Source organism: Miniopterus natalensis, chromosome 6 (assembly GCF_054644295.1).
Source record: "Miniopterus natalensis isolate mMinNat1 chromosome 6, mMinNat1.hap1, whole genome shotgun sequence".
In the NCBI taxonomy this organism is placed as follows: Eukaryota; Metazoa; Chordata; class Mammalia; order Chiroptera; family Miniopteridae; genus Miniopterus; species Miniopterus natalensis.
The window spans coordinates 43112783-43128895 of NC_142086.1; the positions used below are offsets into that span (position 1 = coordinate 43112783).

Here is a 16113-nt window from a genome sequence, read left to right on the forward strand (position 1 = left end):
ATTTAGAGATTATTTTATCTAGTCCAGTTCATCAAGTTGTGTGTGGGTGTACATACATATGCCCATGTCGTACTCCAGGGTTTGGAGTACTCTTACAAAGTAGTAAATAAACCTAGGGCAATATTTATTTCTAGGATGTTTTAGATTGAATATGAGGGAAGAATATGATAGCTTTCATGGAGATTCAGCTTGTTTGGGTTAGCTCCATGAAAATGACTTCAAGACAGGTAGATTTTTGGAATTAGTGTAAAAGAAGTCTTTAATAACTCTTAAAATAGGTATCTAATAAAGGTCTTAAAAATAGCCAATAACGGAAATTGTTGTAATTCTAGTGGTTAGTCCTGAGTCACTCGGAATATTAAAGTAAACTTCATATCTACTTGGGATATTCATGTATAAATTTGGGGTTAAATCATGAGTCCCTTCGTGCCTTGTGACTGCAGGCAAAGCTTTTTGGTTTATAGACAGATCAGTTTCCTGATTAAAATTCCTCTTCAATTCCCTTAACCTGACATTTTTAGACTGTTAGAGTCCTATATTAGTGAGACTTTTTAAAAGTCTTATTAATGTTTACCTTCATACAGCAGGCTACTTTTTCTTATCTTCATCTCTTTCTACTTAGGACAGGAGATGTCTTATAAAAGCAATGTTTTCAATTCCTAAAATGCTAAAAACACAAATACAAAAAGAAATCTAGGATTATTTTGCTCAGTTGCTGAGTTGGAATCTTGTCCAGGATAGGTTCATTAGAAAATTATACTGGAAAGCTCAGAGGTGTGGATTTGGGGGGAAGGGGGTGATTATTAGAACAAGTTAAAAAAAAGTTTGGGAAGAAAGTAAGGAACAAGTGTCCCCCCCCCTTCCCCCCCTAGTCTCCCCCCCCCCCGAAAACACACACACACAATAAAACCCATGTAGGTCTGATTTTTTATTTTTTTTTAATTGCTGTGCTTGATCTTGAAGATTTGAGAGCTCTTTAAAAAAAAGTCATTTGCGTTTTCTTTTTTATAATTTGATGCTGATTACATAGGAGCTAATTTATTTGTGAAGAGTTGATCCTGGCATACAATATTCTATCAATTATTGTCTGTCAAATAGTCATATCAAAACCACAGACTTTTTGCCTGCTCACTGCATGTTGAGATGAATTTAATTTAGGCCTAACTTATGGAATTTATTGTTAGCTTTACTATTCACCCAAGTACTAGACTTCAGTATATTGTTTTCCCTCCCAGGCATAGTACATTTTTCCCTTTTGTAAGAAAAATTACAGAATCTAGGAATGATGCATGATTAGACCAAATATAGATGTGTCCATTTAAGGAAGAACAGAAGCTAATTTCATGGATAAATTGAGTTTTGGGGGGTGGGGTTTTACTGTGTACATCATTAATATATTTGAGATCTTCTGAATTTAAAAATATAGCCTCCCCCAAATACATTAGACCTGCTTATTTTTTTCCTTTTGAATGCAAATGAATGAGTATTTTATAGTGTTAGATGTTCTGCAGTGACTTGTTAATGAGTGATTTTTAAAATTCCTTTTTATTATAGGTAAAATAATATAAATATATAACTATGTACTTATTATGTGTGTTACTATTTTATAATAGCAATTCCTTTTTCTATACATTTCCTCTCACCCAATTAGACTGAAGAATTGTTTTGTTAAATAAAGTTTAGAAATTAGAGTAAAAGGTAACTTTTTGAAATTAGCATTTTAATATATGTATGCCTGAACATTTTGAGTTATGAAAGGTACAACAAAGGACTTGATAATACTTTCAAAGAATAGCCCAAGAATGACTACATAACTTCTTCATATTAGTTAAGAGGGAGGTGAGTGCTTTTGGAGGATTCAGAATAATATTTGTTTTCTTTCTTCTAAAAATACGTAAGTAATATAAATTTAGAAAACTATATAGAATAAAATGGCAAACCTAGTTTTTCCTCTCTGTGTTCTCCCATTCAACCCAGTCCCTACTCTCACTACCTTTCAATGTGGTAACAATCATTAAGTTTTACTTAGCCTTCCAGTCCTTTCACCTTATATCCCCAACCTCAACACCAGCTGTCCCCTACCCTTTCCCAAAGTCCTTTTGAAATCTAAGAAAGTAAAGTGATTCTTAATTAACTATTTTGTTGTTATAACAGCTTATGGTTATTAATGTTCGGTTAACTTCTGATAGTATTGTCAGGGTTTTTTAAGAGCACTTATATTGCGTTCTTTTGCATAGTCAGTATATTCAGTTAACATGTGGTTTCCAGCAGGTTCTTTTTTCTTTTTTCTTTTTTAAAGCAGTTGTTATAAGACAGTAAAATGACAGTGTACAGAATTAGGATTACAGAGCCCTGACTTCTAGTCTTGGGCTATGTTAGTAACTATTACCTGTGGCAAATTTGTTAATTATTCTAGGCTGTTTTTAGCATGCATAAAATGTTAAGTTCAGTCTATTCTGTACCATATATGGTTTCTCTCAACTGTAATTTCCTGACACCCTTTGATGGAGAATAGTTGTCATTTTAAAAGTACAAAGAGGCTTGGGGTTGTTTTATCCCTGCTCTTAGAAGATGATGTTAGTCACGTTTGGTTAATTTGAAAGTCTTGGTTAGGAATTGAAACTCATGGTTATAGTAGTGTTCACATAGAAACTATGCTCTGTTTAATTATGCCATCTTCAGAAACATGTTGTGGCATAGTGGAGAGTGATATTCACAGTTTTTGACAATCTTATTTTCCTAAGCTCCCCAGTTTATTCCTTTTCCCCATATATATGCAGTCTATAAAATATTCAGTGGGAGGGGAAGCAATGTCCATATATGCTTCCTAAGGTAAATATGGTGTTTGGATTTTTACAATGTGGTAAAAATCCCATGGTTAGTGATATGTCTTGAAGTTTTATAGTTTTCTCTTTATCTCACTAAAATCCTAAGAGATCTGGTCCTAGTTACTTGCTTTTAACATGGAACTGTTACTCTTCTGTTTTATTGTTTTTCCTGGAAGCTTTTTGACTGAGGGTAAGTTTATTTAAAGTTTTTCTTACAGGATTGTCCAGAAGTTATGTAAGCCATTATCTCATGCTTAGATTTTGCACTACTCTCTTAGCTAGTCTCCTTGCTTTCTCTCTTGCTGCTCATATGGACTATTTGTCACAGCAGCCAGTGACCCTTCTAAGAAGCACATCAAGTTATGTCACTCTTTTTTTCAAAACCCTCCAAAGCCTTCTCAGAAATGTCAGAGTACTTAACAGAACTTATAAGGTCTTTTATCTACCCTCACCTCTCATTTTGAGGCTTCATTTCTACCACCCTCTCCCATGTTCACTCCACAACAGCCTCACTGACCATCTTTTGTGTCTTGCATGCACTAGGCGCACCTTCACTTTACTTGCCTTTTTACATGCTGTTTCCTCTTGCCCAAATGTCCTTATGATTGGTCCTTTAAGTCTTCACTCACTCATTGCTGTTTCAGAGAGGCTATCCCTGAGTTTCCTATATACAGGTTGGGCAAAAGTAGGTTTACAGTTGTTTGTATGGAAAGTAATACAATAATTAATAAATTATTGAATCAGAAAGATTTGTATTTTGAAGCTAGGCTCAGTGATTTTTGTTTTTAAGCTATGACCTAGTAAACTTAACCTTTCTGAATCTTTATTCCCTCATATGTTAGATTTTGATAATACTATTGACATAGACTTGACTATGATGAACATGTGAAAATATTTGTGATATAGCCTTCTTGATTCTTTTGTGGTTTGTGAATGTAGATAATCAAACAAATGTGTTATCATGGAACTCTCCGTCCCCTCCCCCCATTAATCCTGTCATTTGTAAAGCTTCGCCTAAAGAATCTTTGTACTGTGCATTTTCTCCCTGCTGCCATGTTCTTGGATCTATCTTGCATATTCTTCTTGGCTTGGATTTACTGTTTCCAGTTTTTGCCTCCTTGGTTTTATGTGTGGTAAGGGAAAGATGACAAAGAGCTATGAGCTTCAATTTGTTTCTTCTCTCATGCTTGAGTAGTATATTCTGTGCACACTACTTAGTGCAAAGTGATCCAGTTACAAGAAGAGTGGGGATATTTATCATAGTGATTACTTAACAGCAGCTCTCCACCAAGGTATGCATTAGAATTCCTTGTGGAACTTTTAAAATTTACATTCCTGGGCCCCGCTCCAGACCTATTGAATCAGCATCTCTGGGGTGGAGCCTGGGTATTAATTAAAAATTTCACTGGTGATTTTCATGAAACAGTTAAGAACTGGCTTATTGGAACGCGCCTCAAGCCACTAAGGCAGATCACTGTTTATAAGTATTAGTTTTGATGACCTCATGTTCTTTCCCAAAATCTTTCAATCACTTTTCTGTTACTAAAGAATAAAATAAAAATGAAGCTTGGCATTCAAGACCCACTTATGGCCACCGTAGGTTATCCTGTTAATTCTGGTGTGGGGTTTTTGTTTGTTTGTTGTTGTTTTTACCATTCTTTTAAATAATTATATTCTTAGTAGACTGAATTTGCAGGTTAGCATTATTTTCAACTATCTACTTCTCTTACGATGATCTAGAATGTCCTGTTCTCTTCCCCCTTTCCTTGATCTCTATCAACTACTTTTCTTTTGACATCTAGTTCAAACGCCACACTTTGTCCATGAACCTTCCTTAGTGCCCTCAGCTAGAAGTCATATTCCTTCTTTTAACTACAAAATATTTTTGTGCTTTATTTTTGCACTGATCCCAGATCATGTTTACCTCCAGATACCTTTCATCTCTACTAAACTTTTAAGTTTCTTAATGACAGATTCTGTTTGTGGTCTACTATTCACTCAGTAGAATGGTACTTTGTGTTGATGGGTTCTTTTGTTTTATTTTTAAAATTTTATTGATTTCAAAGAGAGGAAGGGAGAGGGAGAAAGAGATAGAAACATCAATGATGAGAGAGAGTCCTTGATCGGCTGCCTCCTACACGCCGCCTGCTGGGGATCTAGCCTGCAACCCAGGCATGTGCCCTGACCGGGAATCTAACTGCGATCTCCTGGATCCTAGGTCAGTGCTCAACTCCTGAGCCACGCTGGCTGGGCATGTTGTTGTTGTTTTCTTTGTTGTTGTTAATCCTCACCCAGGGATATTTTTTCCCATTGATTTTTTTAGAGTGTAAAGGAGTGGTGGGGGAGAGAGAGAAACATTGATGTGAGAGACACAGTGACTGGTTGCCTGCCACACACACCCTAACTGGGGCCAGGGATCAAACCTGCAACCCAGTTATGTGCCCTTGACCGGGAATCAAACCCTCGACCCTTCGGTGCAGAGACCAATGCTCTCACCACTGAGCCACACAAGTCAGGGCTAGAATGGTACTTTGTATATAGTATGTGCTAAGTTCCTCACCCCCACCTCTGATTTGAGGAAAGCTTATTTGCATTTTTTAATGTTTAGTGAAATTTATAAAAACGCTGCTGGTATGTTAAGCTAGTCTTAAGTCATTTTCCATAAAAATGTAGAATTTCTTATTTTTCTTCTTAGACCTGGCTTTTGACAGGCTGGATCTTGTTTACAACTTGTGTTTTATAATAAACATAGGATTCAGAGATATCAGGACAGCTTTTCATCTTGTATTATTTGCCCTACATGGTAATAATTGGGAGACAGTTCCCCATGGGTCTCTCACATATTATATATGTCTTGCAAGTAGAGGTACTGTCTGACTGCCCTTTTTCTGGACTACCTTTTTCAAGGACATTTATATAGTGAGCAGCCTTGGAGGATACAGATATTGTTTCCAGAGCAAAGGGCAAGTTTGCTTACTATTCAATGTTATAAAAATAGATTCCTCCATATATGAAAAGGTACTCAACATCACTATCATCAGTGAAAGGCAAATTAAAACCACAATGAGATATCACCGCACACCTCTCAGAGTGGTTGTTATCAATAAATCAACAAACAACAAGTGTTCACAAGGATGTGGAGAAAGGGGAGCCCTCATGCACTGTTGGTAGGAATGCAGATTGATACAGCCACTATGGGAAACGGTATGGCGGTTCCTCATAAAATTAAAAATGGAACTGCCGTATGACCCAGCAATTCCACTTCTGGGTATATATCTGAGGAAATCCAAAACACTAATTCTAAAAAAGATATACACCCCTATGTTCATTGCAGTGTTATTTACAATAGCCAAGATATGGAAGCAACCCAAGTGCCCATCAATAGATGAGTGGATAAAAAAGTGGTGGTACATATATACAATGGAATATTACTCGTCCATAAAAAAGCATGAAATTGTACCACTTGCGACAGCATGGATGGACCTAGGGGATATTATGCTAAGTGAAGTAAGTCAGACAGAGAAAGACAAATACCTTATGATTTCACTTATATGCAGACTCTAAAGAACAAAGAACAAACAAAACAGAAGCTCATAGATACAGAGAACAAACTGAGGATTGCCAGATTGGGGGGTGTCATAATTGGGGGATTGGGTGAAAACAATGAAGGGATCAACAAGTACAAATTGGCGGTTAAAAAATAGTCACAGGGATGTAAAGTACAGTATAGGGAGTATAGTCAATAATATTGTAATAACTATGTATGGTGCTAGGAAGTTACTTGAAATATTGGGAAGATCGCTTTGTAAATTATATGATACTCTAACCACTATGCTGTATTGCAAATTGAATGTCAACTGTAACTGAAAAATAAAAATAATAGTCACCCTCCAGAGCAAAGGACAGGCATGTTTATGCCCGTTATTAACCTCAGGGTTTCTCTCTTGTGACATAACTCGCTGCACGTACAATTGTTACCTGGCTCTCTTTGTGTCACCCTCTGGGAATTGGGGGCTTACAGAAGTGTCACAAAAGTCGATACTAGCTACTGCTATTTTCATGAGTAATAAAGTTTTTTGTCTCTGACCTAGGAGTCCTGTGTCTTTCTCCAACATCCATGAAACTGGCAGGATAATTTGTTAGCTTATAAGTATGATAAAATCTCAGATTCTTCTGAGTTCTTGACAGTAATATTTAAGCCATTCTTTTCAGAACTGTAAAATGGGCCCTTCTACAAGTAACTCTTGGTAAATCTCAATCTAAATTAAACCTTGGTCTTTGGAGTTACCTGAATAAAGCTTGGAGTTACCTGAATAAAGCTAGAAGTTACCTTATGTCTGTATACTATGTTCTGTTTTTCCTACATATTTTTTTCCCCACAAACCAAATTTATTCAAGTTAAAGGACTGTTATTTTGATATTGTCCTTCTATCAAATGATGATGTTAACAGTGATCTCTTTCTCTCTTTTCCCAAAATAAAAGCATTGCTATTTAATGTGGATGAGTGACACTGACAAGCACCATTTATTTATTTAAAACTGAAGTTTGGAGTGTATCTTGCCTTCAAAAGAGAAATGGGGTATTATTAGGGAGGACATTTTTTAAAAAATTGGTATAACGTGATAATTTTAACAATAAGTAATTTAATAAACTGGATAAATAAAACATAGTATGTTTGATAGTGACAAATGTTAAGGAAAAAGAGCGGACAGAACAGGATTAAAGTTTTAGGGAATATTGGTTAGGGAAGGCCTCACTGAGGAGACTTGAGTAAAGCACTGAACTAAGTAAGAAGACTCGCCACTCACCTGTCTGGAGGAAGAGCATTCTGGGTAGAGGAAGCAGCAAGTTCAAAAGTTGTGCAACATGGGGTGCCCCATGCAAGACTTTGAGGAGCTCAGTTTGTAGTACTTTGAAGACATGTTGAGAGGAATGTGCTGTCCTTTGTCTTAGCTGTCTTTCTGTGCTTCAATCGTACTACTTGCTTTTATGTTTATATATTAGTTACTTCTTCACTTGTGGAATGGGGTTTCTTTCTTTAAATTTAATTTTGAAAACTAATGAATTTGATAACTCTTTTGCAGTATTCTCCAGTTTTCATTGACAGTCTTTGTAAGTGTTCATCTTTCAACATTTAATGTAAGTCCCACATCAGCATTGTTTTTTTTTAATTCAGCAAGTATTTGAGAGCTCATTTAGACCTTATTTTATATGATTTATTTTTTAATTCCTACATGGATTATATTCTTCCTATTTCTGTTGAAGAAAAGAGGCTGAGGCAGCCTAGAATAATTAGAAAATAATCTAAGATAGCATACTACTAAAACCTCTCTAGCCAAGGTCACAAAGTACCTTTTGTTACTAAATATAAAAGCTAGTTTTCAGTTCTTTTTTAAATATTTCAGCCAATGGACTATAACACTTTAGTTTTTGTTGATTTTTTTTTTTAATAGGTTTATTGATTTTACAGAGAGGAAGGGAAAGGGATAGAGATAGAAACATCTGTGAGAGAGAAACATCGATTGGCTGCCTCCTTGCATGCTCCTTACTGGGGATTGAGCCCACAACCCTGGCATGTGCCCTTGTGCCCTGACTGGGAATTGAACCATTGACCCCTTGGTTCATGGATCGACACTCAACCACTGAGCCACACCAGCTGGGCTCAAATCTTTTTTACCTTGAAAAATCAATACCAAACCACTTCTTTGAAATACCATCCTATCCCTCTGGTTGTACCATTTCTGTCTTAAGGATTCCTCTTTCCTTGGGCTGATACCTTGACCACCTATACTTCTCACTTTCCTTGATCTCTCTGGATGCTCTGATCTACTTTACGGCTTCAGTTACTATCTACATATTGTTGATTCTCATATCAGAATTTCTGTCTATATCTCACTTTTCAGCTTTAAGCAGTTGTAATAAGTTGGCTTCTAACTCATCCATTTTGACAACCAATGGGCAATATGGATTCAGACATTTAAAGCAATTTTATGTCTTTTTACCACAAAGAAGAAATGAACTTACTTTTCCTCTCTTTATTTTATAAATAGTATGCTTGTCCAGTTGGTTAAGCTAGAATCTTTATGTTGATGCCCACTAGTCAAAGACCATTAGTAACACACCCATAGGTAAACAAACGTGGGTTTATTGATGCTTTCTGCAGCAAGGGAAGCCACACGTCATGGGGAACCGTGGAGAATCACAGCAACACCATGCTAGAAGAGAATTTGGGCTTTTGTTAGATAATTTTGAGGGAATTCAAGGAAGTGGTGGGGGGTTGCTCTGGATTGGGTGCTGTCAAGAAGTGGGGATAATTCTATGATTGGGTATCTTAGTAAATCTTATCTGAGGTGAGAAGAATGGGGTCGGGTTAAAACTATAATTGGTAAAGAAGCAGTAGTCCCAGTAGTGCCATTTTTTTTTTTTTGGTGGGTGGACAGAGACATTGCTTTTGTCTGTACTCTGACTCAGATAGACTTGGCTTTGCGTCATGATCTGATATTGGTGATCTGTGAGTTTCTGTTTGATAGAAATACATCACAATCTAACTATGAGTGCTGGCCCACCTCCTAGCTCTGAGGGGTTGCTTTTCTTCCTCACTTACTTGGAATAGGTGTAAAAGATTATGTACCATCTGCACAGCAGGAAGATGGATGAAGAGTGTTTTAGACAGGATATATAAACAAAGAATTTACATGGTATTAGTTGCTTATATGTGAGAAGCAGTAAAAAAGCTTATTCTACTTGAAATATATCAGTAGGCTCCAGCGTTGTATTGAGACAGAGGTGCCTAGTTTGTTTATTCCTTCCCTGGAAGACGGGTTGGGGTGTGGAGTTATGTAGCGATCACGTATGGAGATTTTTAAAGCTAAATGTTTGCATACTTACAATGGGCCGGGCACTGAAGTACTTGTATGGTCTCTTTTAATTCATTACTCAGGTAAATTAGGATATAAATGAAGGGTGCATGTCCCTGGCATTGGGAATGAGAACCAAACTGGAGATCGATGTGAGGCTAACGGTGCAGACTGTAATGTTTCAAGAGTGTGAGTTTCAGCAAAATAGTTTGGGCTTGAGTCCTGCCCCCTCCTCACAGTTAGAGGTTATACCACCTTGGGCAAGTTACTTAACCCCCTAGAACCTCTGTATTTTACAGATTTAAATGTGCAATAAGTATACCAACCTCAGAGGGTTGGTGATCCTTGATAAGCACTCAGTATACAATGGCTGCTGTTATTACTTTTCTTTTACTGGCTATGTGACTTCGGACAAATCACAGAACTCCTCAGCCTAGGTTCTGACATCACTTTGCAGGATTGGTATAAGGATCAGAAAGTATACATGGACACCCAGCTTGCGTGGCTCAGCGGTTGAGCATCGACCTAGGATCCAGGAGATTGCGGTTCGATTCCCAGTCAGGGCACATGCCAGGGTTGCGGGCTCAATTCCCACTCGGGGGCATGCAGGAGGCAGCCAATTGCAGACTCTCTCATCATTGATGTTTCTCTCTCTCTCCCCCTCTCCCTTCCTCTCTCTGAAATCAGTATAGACATATTTAAAAAAAAAATTGTTTTAAGTATACATGGAAGCATTTTAGAAACAGAAAGCACTATACAAATATAATAAATATTAATGTCCAGTATGTTGTCTCTCCAATGTTTGAATTTACTTAACAGGTGAAGGACTGTGGTTGGGTTGTGATTTTTGGGGCCAAATTATGCAGGATCTTGAATATTAGGATGAGAAATTTAGATTTGATGCTTTGGACTTTAGAAATCTAGCTATCAGACAGGCTTTAGAGCAGGGCAAAGAGATGACAAAACTGGTGGCATAGAAAACTTGGAGAGGGAGGATCTAGAGGTTCAATGACCAGATTTAGGAAACTGTTTCAGGCTAAATAGTGGTGGTCTTGATTAGTGAAATGTCAACAAAAGTGAGAAATCATGGATGTTTCTAAGGAATTACTGTGATTTAGTTACAAGTTAAGAACAATAAAGGCTTCTTGAACTTTAATTTTGGAAATGATTGGTTAAATTTATTTAGATATAAATGGTTAATAAGTTTGAAGAAATAGCCTTGTGACAATGTATAGGATGACTAGAGACTTGATTTCGGGTATTTATTTGGCTTTCCCCATAATGTACAGCCAAATGTGTAATGTGCAAAAAGAAGGCTTTGGAGAAAAGGTATAGGTTTCACTGGTAAGCTGTAAAAAATTTGGTTTTAAGTTAAAATAAGTATAAGTTTGTTAAAAATATGATTAAAACCTGTTTGCTATGCTTCAATCAGGGGTTAGAAATTACTTTGAAATGCATCAAAAATGAAAGATGGATAGAAATGTGATAAATATAGCAAAGTGTTGATTATGGATGTTCACTGCAAAACTCTTTCAACTTTTCTGTATATTTGAAAGCTTTAATAAGAACATGTTAGAGGAAGAGTGGAGATATAAACAGTTTGCTAAAGACTAGTCTTGAGAATTTCTCTTCCATGACCTGAGACTTATTTTCTCTGTAGGAACTTTCCGCTGCACTTTTTGCGATACAGAGGTAGAAGAAGATGAATCAGCAATGCCGAAAAAAGATGCACGCACACTTTTGGCAAGGTTTAATGAACAAATTGAGCCCATTTATGCTTTGCTTCGGGAGACAGAGGATGTGAACTTGGCCTACGAAATACTTGAGCCAGAACCCACAGAAATACCAGCCCTGAAACAGAGGTGAGTGTAGTTCCTGTACTCTTAACCAAGAACACTTTTAAGCTTGCTCTTGTTTTAACTACCTGTACTTTGAAGAGGAAGAGTGGGTACCTAATTTACCGGAAGACTGAAGACTAATGTCTCATAGATTCTAAGCTCTGCCACACTTGTCTTATTAACTTGTGCCTGTGATGAAGTTTGTTTGTACTGAATGCAGAACAGTGTGGGCCTTAGGCAAAAATCTTTAAATAGTCAGGTTTGACTTCAAGTACTCTGCTTAGGTCTGCTGCAACTCAGCCAATTACTAGCTGATCCTAAATTGGTAGTGCCTCTTGGGGATATTTGAATTTTTCTAGCCAAGTTCTGAAGGCTGAAGTTCTTTAAGGAATATAGCATTCACTTTTTTTGTTTTTGAAGTGTATTAACCACACCTTTCTTGCCTGCCTCAGTTTTCAGTGTAGCTTCCTTGAAAGTGAAGTAAAATAGGTGTTTCCTATGGGTTAGTACTATTATTATGTCTTCCTATTTTTTTTTAGTGTATCCTAATTGAATTGCAGAGGCAGCCTTAGTTTTGCCATGCCATAAAAAGTGGTTTATATTCTTTGAAAAGCATAAATGTGAATTGGGGTCAGCGAGTGTTTTCCTAACCACCTCTTTTCTTTTTCCTTCTAGTGTTAAACTAAGAGGAAAAAGCAAAGCACTTAGAGTTTATACCCTTTTACAGAACCCAGTAGTCCAAGTTGTAACTACAGCTTTTAAGAGCACGATGTAATACCATCTACGCATTATTCTTATGCTTCCTATTTTAACTATAGTTAATTTCCTGTTTATCAAAATGTTTCCCCACTATAGTAGTATTCATTTACCACCACCACTGTCCACCTCCCATTCCAGGTCTTTATTTAGATAACCCTTACTCCATGCCAGAGACAAATCTGAGTGGTGCAGTGATGTCAGTGGCCCTAGCAACACACCGTATCAGACAACCTGGATTCTCATTAGGAATGGTGATGACTCCAGGGATAAAGAACAATCAGGAAATAGAGGAAATACGTTGATCAAGAAAGAAGCTATCCAACAGCCCCATCACTAGGGAAGAAAGGGTGAAATGGAGGCAGGCAAAAGAGAATAGAATGGGTGCCAGCCAGAACAAAGTACAATTGCTTCCATGTGGTCAGGAGAAAGACCATTGGAGCTAGGTTACAAGGTGTTAACCTGGCTGAGATGGCCTCACCAAGCGTTTGACAAGCTCCACTGGCTGGATATAACATCCTGGAAGTGGTATTGATTTAGCCTTTCCCTACTATATAGGATGTGTCTCAGAGCATAACAGATCTGTAATAGCTATCCTGCCCCCAATACAGTGGTACCTCTGGTTTCCAATGTCTCAGTTGACTAGCATTTCGGTTTTCAAATGCCATAAACTCAGAAGGAAATGCTTCGGTTTTCGAACACGCCTCGGAAGTCAAACATGCCACATGGCTTCCACTGAGGGCAAGACCGTGAGGCCTAGCTGCCGGCTGTTGATCCCTCGGTTTTCGAATGTTTCAGAACTTGACTGGGCTTCCGGAACAGATTACATTAGAAAAACTAGGTACCACTTCTACAAGAAAAAAAACTACAATAGAGTTGCAAGGGAGCTCAGAGACTGTAGTGATTCATTGATGATTTTTTAAAAATTAAGTAGCATCATTGTTTGTTTGCTTACTGATCTGTAACCAGTTAAATTCTAGCTTATCCCTAGATCAGGAGCCAGAAGCTGCCTCTGCAGAATTAGTAGATTTAACCTGAGAGCTGATGGACAGTTCTCGCTTTTCAGCAAGAAATTCAATTTGAATTCTTAAATTGAATTCCTTGCCTATAGCCTCTCCTTTTCCATTATCTCATTAAACACTAACTTTAAAGATCTTTAAAATTAGTTTAAAATAATATTCCTCCCACACACCTGAGCAAGAGTTATGTCTTTTTAAAGTTCTAAAATTTCTTAAATAATGTAAAAGGATTTAAAACTGAATTGTCAATTTTGTCATCTTTAAGTAAAATGTGTGTATTCTCTCCAGAGAAGAAATTTAAATATGCAGAAGGAGTTAACCTCCAGGTCTCTCATCTAGATTTTTAGTGTCACATTTGCTGATGATTTAGATTTGTCTGTATCTGTGGTGAAGGTAGAAATAAAATCTGTGTAGTCAACTCTCCATGGTTAAAAATATCTTTTTTTAAAAAGTCTTCCAAATTTTAAAATTTGTTTGACTTTTGGTCAAATCTCTTCTGTTTCAAACTGGAATTAAACCAGTCTTGAGTTTCTATAATAGAGGACTGAAAACAAAAGACTTATAAAAGTATTCTCATGCTAACATTTATTTTAATTGTCCTACTTTCTTTCCTCACTTTTCTTGTTCTTCTTTACTCAAAGTACTGAATACTTGCTCACCTTCAGACTTAATGCTAAAGACAGAGCATAGGTGAAAGCTATGTGTTCAAGATTATACAGAGAGAAACAGTAGCTTCAGAGAGAGTGAGTGAATCATTTAAGAATCTGGACAAAGGAGACACAGAAAAGGACAGGGGTGTAGTTGGCCAGGTCAGAACTAGAGAAACATTGAATATATGGAGAGAGACAGAAAAGGCATATGACTAGCTCAGGGAGACACATTTTGGGGCAGACAGGCATGTAGGCCACGTTCAACACAAGATAATGATGTTGGCTGAGGATAGAAGAGACATTCAAAGGAGTCACGGAGAAAACTGGGTGAAAAAGGAGAGACTCAGAATATAGAGTGAGCACATAAATGTATAAACACAGGTCAGGCCAAGGTAGAAGAGAAGAGACAGAAAAGCGAATGCTTGAGGGAGTCTAAAATTCAAAAAGCCAGTTTACACCAGAGTAAGCAGGGTCAGATTACAGTGAAGGCAGCAACACAGCCTTTTAAAAGACATCAGAACAGGTAGAAGATGGAAAGAGAATGACTAGTGACAGATAAGGTTAAACTGAGACAAACATAGTAAATAAATAGTGCAAAAAGTACCGTTAGATGAATGCAGAAAGAAAAGATAGAGAGAAAACAGTTATTTACAACTGTAGCATAAGACTTTTAAATATAGCAAGATAAATAGATGGATTGGGTACAGAGAGACACCTAGTGAGTAGACTCAGAGTGGATCAGCAAATAACTGGTACAAAGGCTAGGGGAAAGAATGGTTTATAAGCAGCCCTAGGTATAGCTGGCGGACATGGATTAATGACTGGGTCAGCTTGGATTGAACAACTGGAGAGAGTGCATTTTTGAATGGCAAAAGTGGCAGTGGGCCTGGAGACATCCAGAGGAAGAACAGGAGGGATGGGATAAGCCGAAGATTACCTCCTGAGTATGGTTAGAAACAGTGTTCTGAGGGAGAGATAAAATGAGCCAATCAGATACTTGGACAGAGGAATCCATCAGAGAAATTTCAACTAAGCATGAGGCAGAAAGCTCAGGCGGATATAAATGGGCCTGGGAAGAAATGAAGAGCAATGGGGTAAGCACAAAGTCAAGTAGGATCCAAGAGAAGGAATAATAGTGAATGGCTTGTGAGAGAGAAAGATATGGCACAGGACATAAAGACAAGTGGAGAAGTATTGGTTAGGCTAAAAATGAGACAACAGTCCAAGTTCCATGAAAAATATTTAGAGAAAAGTGCTAGAGAAGTAAAGGAGAAACATGGGGCCAAGAGTCAGTCAGGTATGGAGAAGGATATGTGAAAGATGTATTACCTGGGAGAGATTTTTGCAAGACTAGTATCTTTAAGTGGATTATGTCAGCATACCATTCTCCCCTCTTCTTAAATAGATTTATTGCACTATCTTAAACTATAAAACCTCATTCTTTCATATACACCCGATGATCCAGTGTTTGAGGAACTTAAGTGTAAATATGATGTGTTCTTATAACCCATGCAGCTTTCACCCTGAGGTATAAAATAGGTTTCTCAGAACTGTTAAAGCTTGAGTGCATGATTGCAAGATAGCATTTTTTCAATAGCTACCTATGCATCTGCCCTCCTTTCCCAACACCAAGACTTTAATATTTTTCTTCCTGTCCTCTAATGTTTTTATTCAGCAAGGACCGTGCAGCAACTACTGCTGGAGCTGCTGGCCTGGCAGGTGGGCACCACCGGGAAGCATGGGCTACCAAAGGTCCCTCCTATGAGGACTTATATACTCAGAATGTTGTCATTAACATGGATGACCAAGAAGATCTTCATCGAGCCTCACTGGAAGGGAAGTCTGCCAAAGAGAGACCCATTTGGTTGAGAGAGAGCACTGTCCAAGGAGCATATAGTTCTGAAGAGATGAAGGAAGGTAAGAGAAGTCATTAAAATGCGTATGTCTTGGGTTCAGTAGAAAATGAGCTTGACTTAGTGTTAAATTGCCTGGACAATTCTTGGTTTTATTGGTAATCCACTATATCTGTTTTCCGAAACAATTGCATTATAGCAGGAAGTAAGAAATTGAGCAATAAGCATTAAAACCAAATAATATACTTGCATTTTCCTTCAACTTAGTTGAAGAAACAAATAGCTTTTAAATCTGTCTATCTAATCTATCA

The 16113-nt window shown here is 37.4% G+C and overlaps 1 protein-coding gene across 4 annotated transcripts in view; it reads left to right on the forward strand.

Moving 5' to 3' along the window:
* Positions 1-16113, forward strand: part of GTF2E1 (general transcription factor IIE subunit 1) — a 38795-nt gene that overhangs the window by 11224 nt on the left and 11458 nt on the right. For all 4 annotated transcript variants that reach the window (XM_087818180.1, XM_087818179.1, XM_087818182.1 and 1 more), the window contains exons 3-4: positions 11347-11548; positions 15625-15866. In XM_087818180.1, the coding sequence (XP_087674306.1) occupies positions 11347-11548; positions 15625-15866 (444 nt within the window). The remainder of the gene's footprint in view (positions 1-11346; positions 11549-15624; positions 15867-16113) is intronic.